General features: G+C 33.6%; 1 protein-coding gene and 1 non-coding gene across 2 annotated transcripts; one reads left to right on the forward strand and one right to left on the reverse strand.

The window, feature by feature from the left end:
• The first annotated feature begins 6785 nt into the window (after window positions 1-6785).
• LOC120069492 (heat stress transcription factor B-4b-like) lies at window positions 6786-8541 on the forward strand. Its single transcript, XM_039021265.1, has 2 exons — window positions 6786-7104; window positions 7934-8541. The coding sequence occupies exons 1-2, from the start codon at window positions 6853-6855 to the stop codon at window positions 8438-8440; spliced, it is 759 nt and encodes a 252-aa protein (XP_038877193.1). The 5' UTR covers window positions 6786-6852; the 3' UTR covers window positions 8441-8541.
• A 3239-nt stretch (window positions 8542-11780) lies between these two features.
• On the reverse strand, window positions 11781-11887 carry LOC120069494. The gene has a single exon (XR_005479558.1). It is a non-coding gene; the product is annotated as a small nucleolar RNA R71 (small nucleolar RNA).
• Window positions 11888-12543: the final 656 nt, after the last annotated feature.

The following is a 12543-nucleotide window of genomic DNA, read 5'->3' on the forward strand; positions in this document are numbered from 1 at the left end:
TATATTATTTTCTATTTAAGTTGTACAATTATTCTTTTTTTAATTAAGTGTACATTATTTCTTATTAATTGAGAAACAAAATATTTTTTTTAATTGGAATAAATATTTTTTTTTCAGATCATGGGCCTTTAAACCCATGACCTGTTGATTTCCGATGTTTTGTACGACCAGTCCATTCATCGATCATCTGTTTTTGACAACTATGGCAAGCAACAAAAAACCTGAGGTTCGAAGATGTAGGGTCTCTCATACTTATTGCAAACTAATGGCTTGGAGCGATTTCGCAAAACAATGGCTGTCCAACAGCTACAACATGTATTTGACGCTCAGTTAGTTGAGACGAGCCTTACGGTTCTCGGTATTGTTTTTTATTCAATTTAATTTTATATCACTTGATCTAGTTAATTTTAAATTCTAAATTATCAATTTAAAAATTAAGTGTGGAAGAAAAAATTTTGTGTGGGACTAGGACAGCCACAATGTAGTAGCCAAGTTAGATACATGTTTGATCTTGACTTCAACCTGAACAGATACATTACACTTAAACTAATTGATTATTTATACACATTATTTTATTGTATTTATCTTTAATATTCTCTAATAATATTTTGTGTTTCAGGTATTTGGAGGTCATACAAAATTATATTATGCATACTTTTTGCCTAAATTTTGTACGAGATGGTCAAAACATATGGCGGACGATAGTCCTCTCATAATATTTTCACATGGTGTGGCATTCGTTCATGAACAGAGGTGATGAGGACAATTCAGTTTTCGCAGAATGTTCCCATCTCCTTGATACTGAACCCGACTACATGATATTGACCTAAGGACTGGAGATGGGTACCGAAAAAATTGCACATTGGTAGTGCGATGGCACTTCGGTGCAGGTTTATTGCATGGTGGTTTTCTCATTGAAACAGTTTGGACAAGATGTCACTCCAGAAATATATTCATTGGAATTATAATAATATCACAAGGCCGCTACTGTCACTTCGTCCAGAGAGCAGCTGTGGATGCATTTTGGTTAATGAAATATTATTTAATTTATTTTTTTAATTTTTTTAAAATTTATTTTAAATATTGTCTAATTGATTTTATAATTCACAGAGATCGAACAACCGTATTAGCTCCGTGAGTTACGAATGATCCGAACCATTTTGTTATATGTAGTGGACAACCAAAGCTATTATGGAGGAAATTCATTATATGTACGATATACCTATTGTTCTCCACCAGCTCCTTAGACGCAGAGGGACCTGTTTCGGAAGGAGAGGATGTTCTGATGAGTTAACAAATAATGTGGAAGAGTTGCCCCTATGATGCAGACGTATGAGCAAACTGATTATGTTAGTCGATTGATGATGATACCAGCATTTGTGTTTAGGTCATTATGACTTCAGAGGCTGGTCCTTCGTCTTCATTACATCATGACATGTCGGGGCGTCGGTGGAGAGATAGATAAATGTTATATTATGAAGCCACTACAGAAGGGATAACCAGAGCAACATCAAGAAAGAACCGAGCAACCTCAGTTCGAAGTTGACAACGACAACTAGCTCGAAATCGACGACGTTCGGCCTTGTGGTACACATGTTTTATTTTTGTTAATTATTTTTAATATAAATGAGATATTTTAATTTACATATTATTTTTATTTTTATGCAGATATTAATTTACATTTTTTTTTATTTTTATGAAAGGATAATTTATTTTTTTAAATTTATTATTTTTATATATTATGAATAAGTAAATTATTTTTGAGTATAAGAAGCTTTTAAATGTCACTGACATAAAATAATAACAGCCAATAGTTATTAAATCTAAAAAGTTAGGTAAAAAAACTTCAATATTCAAAGTTTACATATTTTTAGAATAATAATTTGGGACATAATAAATCAAATCAAACACTTCAAAAACGAACATGCAAGTCTATTAAATAAGACTGTTTTGATATAAAGAACAGAAATTTAATCACAGTAGTTGAGGTCAATAGTATTTAAAAGATTTTTACAATAATCATCTTGGATCCTTTTGTAAATTTGGTCCAAGGATTTTATGAGTTTTTTTTCTTTTAAATTATAAATATAATAATAATAAATTTTTTAAATTTTTTTATTAAAATGGAAACATTAAAAAAAAAAAAAAAAAGAAATTTGTACATATATCTCGCTCTCGCTCTCTCAAACTCTCCTCTCTCGCCTCTCTCAAAATCTCGCTCTTCTTTTTCTCTTCACTCGAACAAAAAAATCGATCTCGCTCATTCAGCTCGACTAGAGTTTCCCGAATAGAAAAAGTCAACTAACGTCGACTGATTGATTGCAAAGTCGAGGGGAAACTGGAGTGTCGAAAAAAAATAACCGATTAGGTAAATATCTAATGCGTCCCCTGTCATGTTGACTATTATTCAAAATCAAGTTAAGAAGTCCTTGACTTGGCCTGCATGCATATATATCGACCCCCTTTTTAAAGAACTTGATTTCAATCTCAATAAGGAAATGAAAGCAACACTTTTCCTGCTGTTGTCCTCTTACTCTTGAGTCTGCCTTGTGGGAGGTCTCTGGTCTTATCGTCGTTCGTGATGAAAGGTCTTCAGATCTCACTAAGAAGAGATCGCTCAGACAACTCCAATTTACCTTCCTAAGATATTCGGGGCTCGCACTCATATTACCGTATCTACGAGAGTCAAGGAGTTTGAGGATTTTCTTACTCGGGGAGGATTTCATTTCTGTATGAATCAAAGTGTAGCCTGTTATTTGGCGACCCATCCAGCTGACTCATAGATGTTTCTTCGTATTGAAATGACGGGAATGGATGAGACGTGCGGACACATATTGGATTACTCCCAGTTTAGCAAGCATGAAGCCGTTTGACGCTGAGTCGTCTCCTATGCCGCTAGCTATGCCTGCTGGTCCCTCGACACGGTGGAAGGGGTTCCGGAGCGCGTTCCATAAGCACCGAGCTAAGGGACGGTTCGCTAAGATCTCACTCTCACTCTCAAAATCTCGCTCTCTCGCTCTCTCTCAAAATCTCGCTCTCTCAAATCTCGCTCTCTTTCAAAATCCCGCTCTCTCAAATCTCGCTCTCTCTCATAATCTCGCTCTCTCTCTTACTCTTTCCTCTTTCGTTCTCTCCCAATACAAAATTATTTTTAACACATCAAATAATTATGAGTGTTATGAGGAAGGTCTTTCGTTCTCTCCATATCAAATAATTATGAGGAAGGTTTCCGGAATGATAATTAAACAGACTCAATAATAATGTTAGGGCAACGTCGAGGGTTCAAAGTTCGACGTGCAAATGTAAAGCGAAAGGGGAAGGTCGAGGTGGGTCGAATTTTGAACCCTCGACCTATTTAAAAAAAAAAACAACAATATTTTTACAAATAGTTTGAAAACAACGATATTTTACTAAATAGTTTCTAAAAGGACAATATCCTTTTAATTTTTCCGTTAATAAATCATATATCAAATAGGAAAATTTAGAGTTTAAATCATTTATTCAATAAATATATATAATACAAATTTTTGAACCGTTTAATTTGAAAGGTAGGATGATAATAAAACTTTATTGATTTACTTTCTCTGTTCTCCATATAGCTTTTGGAATCTTAGTTAAATAAACTTTAAATTAAAAGCTAAAAGAAATTAGTTTTTAGAAATGTATTTTCTTCGGTTTTCTAGATTTCATGGTTGGGATTTCAAAATATGCTTTTGGAATATAGGAAAACCGTATTTAACAAATTCATCTTCTTAGATAACTAAGAAAATGAAAGCACACTCTCTCTAGTAAATAACATAAATGCATATACAATTTAGGGTTCGAAGTCGTTCGTTGCTCTTGAACTCCACCTAGATGGTCTTTCGAAATATCAAATAACATAATTTAAAACATTTTAACAATATATGTAATATCTATTGTTTTTTATGTTGTATAGTATCAAAGTTACAAAATCATTTTAGTATAAATATATTTTTTTCATTTCCAATTATTAAAAGACCGAAGGATTATTGTATCATTTCTCTAATATATATACATATAATTATTCTTCAAAATTAAACAAGAACTTAATGTAGTATTTAAAAAAAAAAAAAAAAAGATACCAGAACATAAGGTTAAGGATCTTACATTAAAAAAGTAGAGAGACTTTACATTCATTAAAAAAAAGAACATATGAGTTGCAATTCATCTCATATCCAATTGATTTTGAGATGAAACTTCATGTTATCTAAATTGCTATCAGAACCTATAAAACGAACATTCGGTCCAAAAAAATCCGATCCAATAATGATGAATCCAATGAGAAATCATCTTAAGTTTATATGTACTACTACCATGCATGAACTAAAAAAAATGAAGGTTTAAAAATTACTTTGCTCCCTATACTTTGAAAGTGTTCATTTTGATTCCTATACTTTCAACTTTAGTTCGTTTCGGTCCCTGTACTTTTAAAATATTTATTTTGGTTCTCGTACTTTCAACTTGAGTTCATTTTGGTCTTTAAACATTTAAAAAGCGACTATTTTAATCTTTAAAAAATGAAATAAAAATGAAATAATGTAGGGACTAAGAATTTCACTTTTTCAAACTACAAAGACCTAAATGAACATTTTAATAGTATAATGAATCAAAGTTAAAAATGTAGTGACCAAAATGAGTATTCTCATAAGACTAAAATGAACCATAATCCAAAGTACGGTACTAAAATAGTATTAAAAAAAAAAAAAAAAAAAAAGAAATCCAATTGAAGGGTCGGGCCACTAATAGAGGTGAGAATGAGATGGCTGGATTTGTCCTAGAAACCAGAGAAAGGGTCTCAAAAGGGTAAAATAATAATAATAATAATAATAAAAAATTTAAAAAATTAATTAAAAGAAAAACAATATTCTTTTGAAGACAGTGATTCAGTGTCCTCTTTAGCCAGTTTGGGCAGAAGAAGTAGGAAAAAAGAAGCGTATAGAATATCATTTTTCAGTTCTCAGATTTTTTTTTTTTTTTCCCTTTTTCTTTTTTGTATCACCCAATATATATATATATATATATATATATATATATATATATATATATATATATATTATTCCCTCCTTTTCCAGACACCACCAAAATAATCCCCTAAATTCTTTTTTTTTTCTTTTTAATCTTAATGTGTCACGGGCATGCATTGGGATGCACAAAGAACAAATAAATGAATAAAGCCTAGGAATGTTCCTACCTCTCCCTTTGCCTTATGTATAAAAAAATAAAAGGCTTTCAAACTTTGGGACCCCTCTCTTTTTGGTTCCTCTCTTGTTTTTATGAGATTACATTAGACATTACTTTGAAAACTTCATGTGTTTAAGAAGACTCTCGAGAATAGTTGTGTAAACATAGTGAATATCGTAAGTAATTAACATTAGGAGTGAATTTGGTTCTAACAAAATACGTCATAAAAGTTGATAAAGCAAATCAAGACCAATATAGAAGTCCAACAAACTCTATCTAGGGCCTAATGGGCAATAATAGTCTAGTATGGTGATATCCTATGGTCAACCTCTTGAATCATTGTAACTCCAGTATGGTGATATCGTTTATTAAGTTAAACCTCATTCTCAAAACCATAACTTGCTATATCCTTTCACTTTATTTTCTGATTTACTGAAACATCAAAGTGGGTGTTACAAGCACCACATCGATATATACTCTTTGTTTTCTTACTTACAGATTTTTATTTATCATCAGATTGTTAACTTAGCTTCCTACGTATATATCATAACGCATTTCTAAGATTATTTTATATGTATGTACATCTATATACATGGGACCGATATCTATCACCAAATAAAAGAACAAAATACACATGTTTGAGTTTACTTAATGTTCGACAAAAATTACTAACAATAATCAACATTAATTAAGAAACCAATAACCAACGACTTGACATATTGTTCTATACACTAAACCTATACATTTGTGTGTTTGCATGTATATAGACACGTACATTGTACCTATATTGTGTAGGATATAATAAGAATATTCTAAATTTAATTTGTAGCATATTTTATTTCCAAAAATGTAACGATGTACATGAGAAATATGAGTAACAAGTAACTCTAAAAGCCAACAAGAGCATTGCTCAACCGGCATAACATGTACTATTAGACTATAGATCAAAGGTTCGGTCCACCACCTAAAATGTTAAAAGAAAAAAGTAAATCTAAACACGACTCAATCGGTTAAAAAATTATAATCAATCAAAAAGAGTGGTTCAAATTTTTTCATATGTTATTTCGTAGAAAAAAGACAAAGAAATGGAAGTGTCTAGATATATATATATATATATAGTGAAAGATAGAGATAGATGTAAGACAATAATTATAAGTGGTTAAGTTAAAAACTTAGTTCCAAAGTTGAATTTAGTTCCTATGGTTTTTTAATAGTTAGAATTTTAGTCTTTATAGTTTGCTAAAATCCTCATCAATAATAGTCTCTATCATAGAGATGGTTTATGATGAATTTAACAAATCATGGGATTAAATCTTATTTATAAATCATAACGTCTAACATTACAATTTAATCATTATAAATATATGAAACATATAATATACAATATGGTATAGAAACAAATATTTTACATGTGAAGGTCATGTGCTTTCTAAAAGGTCGAAAGAGAGAGATAAAAAAGAGGAAGAAGAATAATATAGCTTTACAAATTAGTGACATAGTCATATGTTGTTGTTTCTTAAAAAGTAAAGCAATTATATATAATAATGAGAGAGAGGAATTTTTAAAGGGAAAAGAAAGGTGAGTGTGAGTGTGAGTGCGTGTGTATATAGAAGAAAGAAGCTGTGAGGGAAGAAAATCGGAAGAAAAAAAATGGAGGGGATTATTGAGAATTATAATGTGGGATTTTGTTCAGTTGAGTCTCAGAAGGCAAACAATCCGGCGCCGTTTTTGACAAAAACTTATGATTTGGTGGAGGATCCTACCACTGATCACATTGTTTCTTGGGGTCAATCTCATTCAACCTTTGTTGTTTGGAGACCCTCAGAGTTTGCTACTCATATTCTTCCCAACTACTTCAAGCACAACAATTTCTCGAGCTTTGTTAGACAACTCAACACTTATGTATGAAACCCTCTCTCTCTTTTTTTCTCGTTCTCGTTGCATTCTCATTTTCATTTATCTCGACAACTAATGATCTTTGGTTGTTAGTATAATGTAAAGGGAGGATTTAAACTTATGAATTATTGGGTTTGGTAGGATAGTAGAAACCGTTTGAGTTAGCTACGGCGGATGATTAATTCTTTAACCTATGAGCTATGAGAGAAGATGTACACTAATTTTGTTTAGCTACTTGGGTTATGATGAGAATTGAACTTATGACTTGTAAATAAAGGAAAAACGACAATAGGGTTTGAACCACTTGAACTATATACTTTAGTTTAGTTTTTTCTTTTGAAGGTTGATGTTAATTAGTGCTATCTCTTGAACGTTGCTTAGGTAATTATTTTTATATCTTGATAAGATTTTTAAATTAAACCTAGTTACATATGAAACGAGATACTAGTATGCTTAAACACCACCTAGGCCCTCTCGTGTTGATCTCATGACTCTTTTTGTGAGATTCAAGCCCTACTACACCTATGGAAAAAATACACTAAAATGGAACCCACTTTTGAGCTATATTTAAGCCGTTTGAAGAATAATTCAAACTAACAACTCACCCATATAAGCAATATATTATGTGTTGCCATGTTACTAGTCTTTAATTAGTTTTATATATTACACCGCATAAGAGCAAATTGTCCATAAGTTTTGTAATATGACTAGTCTTGATGAATTTCACATATTACAATGTATAAGAACAAATTGTTTAGCTAACTACCAATGGAGCTATGCTCGGGGTTTTTTTTTTTTTTTTTTTTTTTTTTTCTATTTTTTTTTTCTCTTGTAGGGATTCAAGAAAATAGTAGCAGAGAGATGGGAATTTGGGAATGAAAACTTCAAGAAAGGAGAGAGACAATTACTATTAGAGATTCAAAGAAGAAAGTCCCATAATCACAACAATAATCAACAAATCCCATTCCAATTTTTCCATCTACACCAACAGCACCAACAACAACTCAGCCTATGTTACACCACCACTTCCTCCTCCGATCCCGACATCCTGGCGGCACTAACGCAAGATAATCGTCGTCTACGGCGGAGAAACTTCATGCTATTGTCAGAGCTAGCCCATATGAAGAATCTCTATTCCAACATCATCTACTTCATCCAGAACAACGTTAAACCACTCGATCACAAATATGGCAGCAAATCGGTTCCCAAGTTGATCGAGTTGAACCCTTTATCGTTGCCGCAGCCAGCGTTGCCCGAGGTCCGATTAGAAGAGGGAAATGGAATGGTGAAGCTTTTTGGGGTTCCAATTAGAGGGAAGAAGAGAGGGCACCGTGAAGAGTGAGGTTCAAATGATGAGCTCCCATGGTGGATATGATTTACACTAATTTTTTGTTTTGTTGTAATGTCATTGAGATTTTTGTACATAGATATTGATGGAATCAGTATGGCATTTTGATTGGGAATGATCATCATGATTAATAAAAATAAAGAAGGTCTAATTGCATTTTAGTCTTTCTAATTTCAAAATGTTTATTTTCATTCCATGGTTATTTTGGTCATCATTTATTAAAATTTAGTACAAATATTATGTAAAAAATGAACATAACTGATATCAAATGAACATAAATGAACATAACTGATACAAACCCAAAAGAAGTGATTGAGTCTCTTCATCACATGTTGAATTTAAAAAAAAAAAAAACAATCCATCAATATAAAGTTATGGCTTCTTAGTTTTAAGAAATCTATTGTAACGACCCAATTCTTGAGATCTCTAACTAGGTCATTATCATCATTGGTATAATTTTTAAAGTAAAAGCAGTTGACAATATTAATGTAGAATAATGATTTTCAAGATACGTAAATAACAAAAATAAGATTTAGTTCGGGACCCCTAAAAAAACTTTAATAAAAACAAATTATTTAAATATCAAATTTACAGACTCAATCATTCTACATGAAGACACATTCAAAATGTCTTAAAGACTTGACACTGAGTGGAAGCGTTAGTACTATTTCTATATGGCACCTTCAACACATCTTCTCACCATGCGCTTGGTACGTCTTTTGCCTTTACCTGGAAACATATCATAAGAAAGGATGAGTATAAAAACACATTCAATATCTGTAAATATGTTAGTGAGACGTGTACACATTGACTTAGCATAGATGGGCATCTAAGTGAAAAATTTAACTCTTTCTATCATAGGCATAGATGTACATAGCATAGCATAAGCATAGGTAGTGAACCCGAAGAAACACAATCAATCATGGGTAGTGATTGTTGGAAAAAAATTGGTCACAGGTAGTGATCTCGTAGGAGCACAATTAGTCATTGATAACTGGTAGAAATACAAGTTATTACAGCTCAAATAAGTAAAACAATGAGAGAATGCGATGGTAAAATAGGCAACATCATGTCCGAAAGCGCTAAACTGAAAGGAATTGCGATCGCGAGTGCTCATCGCATAAAAGCAGTTAATTTACCTATTTTGTGCAGGAACAATGCGATGACACATATGAAATTGCGATCCAAAGGTACAATGTGACAACGCGCTTGAAGTTGCGATAACAAGACATGTGACCGTGAGAAGTTTCTCAAATGGTGATCACATAAAGACCTCGCATCAAGGCGACAACATAATAAATCGTGATGGGACGTAAAGCTGATAACGGTCGATTCCGAATTTAGTTGACAAGCCGTTAAAAGCCACACTGTACCAAGTACATTGAACTTTCGGTGACTTTTAAACGGCGCAACAGAGTAAGAAATTAATGTCGCCCATTATTAAAATCATTTGTAAGAAAAGCAGCTTCAGCTTGAAATCTATAAATACCGAAGGCCACCAAAGGGAGTTAGTTAATTAGTCCATTTCTGCATATACTTATACATATACATAGAGGATGGAGAAAGCAAGAAGACGAGGCAAAGCCGAGAGAGATCATTTCCAGACAGATCGAGAGACTGCCGGAAAGCAATACAAAGGAGAGAGGGCCAACTCTTGCGAGAGTAAGAATCCACAACTAGAACAAAGTTGAAGTGATAAAAAGCAGTGTAAAAGACCACAGGAAGCAAGACATTGCTTACTGGGCTTGTTATCTCTCAATTCCATTTGTTATTTTGTATTCAGTATTTTCTTTGCAGAAAATGGAAACTTCATTTCACTATATGTTCAATCTCTCTATATCATGCATGAGTAGCTAAATTTTTGTATGGGTTGAGAAGCACTTATCTAGCATGACTTAATATCTACATTTTATGCGATCATCTTGTCTTATGTATGCATCATTCACCTTTGAATGTACTTCAGAAAGTGGTCTAAAGATAGAATCTAGGCTTGAGAGAGTCTGATTAGAGCGCATAAGCAAGAGTAGAAACTTAGACATAAGTTCTATCTGCTATTTACACATCGCATGCACCCTAGAAATAGGATTGGTGGTATGCGGTCACTTTGGATTATGTTTGCATTTGGACATACTTGAGAGAGTAGTCTAAAGATAGAATCTAGACTTGAGAGAGTCAGATTAGATCGCATAAGCAAGAATAGAAACTTAGAAATAAGTTCTATCGACATTTTCGCATATGCATCACATGCATCCTAGAAATAGGAATTGTGGCATTTTGCATTGAGAAATGTAGTATTTATATTTGTGTGTAGCATGATCGCATAACTTATGCACAATCTTAGAAAATGTTAGCTAAACCCCTTCTCAACCCCTTCATCGCATACTTATTGTAACTCTACGCTTTCATCGCTCTGCGTTCAACTCCATCGCATAGGAAAAATCTCAATCAAAACACTATCCACTTCATTTATTTGCCATCGCAATAAAATCGAAGAGTCTGTTGCATATCTACTTAGTAGTCCTTGTGTTCGACCCTGGACTTACCAGGAAACCTAAGAAGGCTTATACTTGGGCCTTGTTAGGAAAACTTGCATGATCACCGCATAACACACATCATCGCAAACTCACACCATAACACACCATAATTTCACACATCAAGTTTTTGGTACCGTTGCCGTGGACTATGGTATAGTTTGCGTTAACATCAAATCTCTTTGATTTTCTTTGCAACTTTCGACCTTTGTGCATTGCCATTCCTTCGGTAAGGGAAGAAGCAAGTGTCGCATGAGCGAAGGACACGCTCCTAAGCCCAACTACGACCTAGAGATCGAAAGAACATTTCACAGAAGATGGAGAAACAAACACTGACAACAAGGAAGAACTCACAGAATGGCTGAACAACTGGAAGAACAAGCCGCAAATGTAAACAACATAATGGCAAATCCTATCCTACTGGAAAATGATCGCAATAGACCCATCTGAGACTATGCGTCACTAAACTTGTATGATTTTTCCCCAGGAATCATGAGACCAGCATTGGATGGATCAAGGTTCGAGATGAAGCTGGTAATGTTACAAATGATACATACAACAGGATAGCTCGGAGAACAACGTGGTGAAGATCCGCACGCCATCTCCAAAGCTTCATTGAAATTTGTAACACTTTTGTGTTCCCTAATATCTCCATTGAAGAAGTTCGATTCACGCTATTTCCATTTTCACTATGCGATAAAGCAAGAAAATGGGCATACTCCCTCGAACCAGGAGAGATAACTTCATGGAAATAGGTTGTGGAGAAGTTTATGAAGAAGTATTTCCCTCCTACTGAGAATGCTAGAAGGAGGAAGTTAATCACAAATTTTGAACAAGAAGAAGACGAATCGCTCAGTGACGCATGGGTAAGGTTTAAGAGATTAGTGCGTGACTGCCCGCACAATGGATTGTCGAATTGCCTCCAAATGGAGATTTTCTATCATGGACTAAATCCTACATCGCAGATAGTTGCCAATGCGGCAACAACAGGTAGTTTGCTGGACAAGACTTATGATGAGGCAAAAAAAAAAAAAAAAATAAATTCTTGATCGCATATCGAAAAACCATGAAGATTGGCAAGAAACCGATCAACGAGTAAAAACCTAGAGAAGGTAAACGCAAATAATGGTATCATCGCATCTTTCAAAATCAGAATGAAATGCGATGATAAATTTGTTATAGGGCATCGATATAAACAATCCCAGAGTGCAAAAGGGCAAGTTAACGTGATATAACAGACAAGCACTAGCTGTGCTACATGTGGAGAATCGTATTCAGTTGAAGAGTGTCCACAAAAAATCCGCAGTCAATCTACTTTGTTAAGAACAACCCTTTTTCAAACACGTACAACCCCGGGTGGAGAAACCACCCTAATTTTGCTTGGAAAAATAACCAACAACAAGGGTATCAACCTATGGCGCAAAAAGAAGGACCACCAGAATTTTTCCAACGAACTAACGGTTAACAACAACAACAAGCCAACAGCTCTCAAACACCGCCATCATCCTCTATGGAGAACCTGTTAAAACAGTACATAGAAAAGAATTAGATGGTCCTCCACAACTT

Source organism: Benincasa hispida, unplaced genomic scaffold (assembly GCF_009727055.1).
Source record: "Benincasa hispida cultivar B227 unplaced genomic scaffold, ASM972705v1 Contig444, whole genome shotgun sequence".
NCBI classification, from domain to species: domain Eukaryota; kingdom Viridiplantae; phylum Streptophyta; class Magnoliopsida; order Cucurbitales; family Cucurbitaceae; genus Benincasa; species Benincasa hispida.

Excerpts from the sequence above, each read along its gene's own strand:
- LOC120069492 (XM_039021265.1), top strand. The coding sequence starts at position 6,853 with ATGGAGGGGATTATTGAGAATTATAATGTGGGATTTTGTTCAGTTGAG. Across the intron at positions 7,105-7,933 it reads TTAGACAACTCAACACTTAT|GGATTCAAGAAAATAGTAGC; the intron begins GTATGAAACCCT and ends TTTCTCTTGTAG.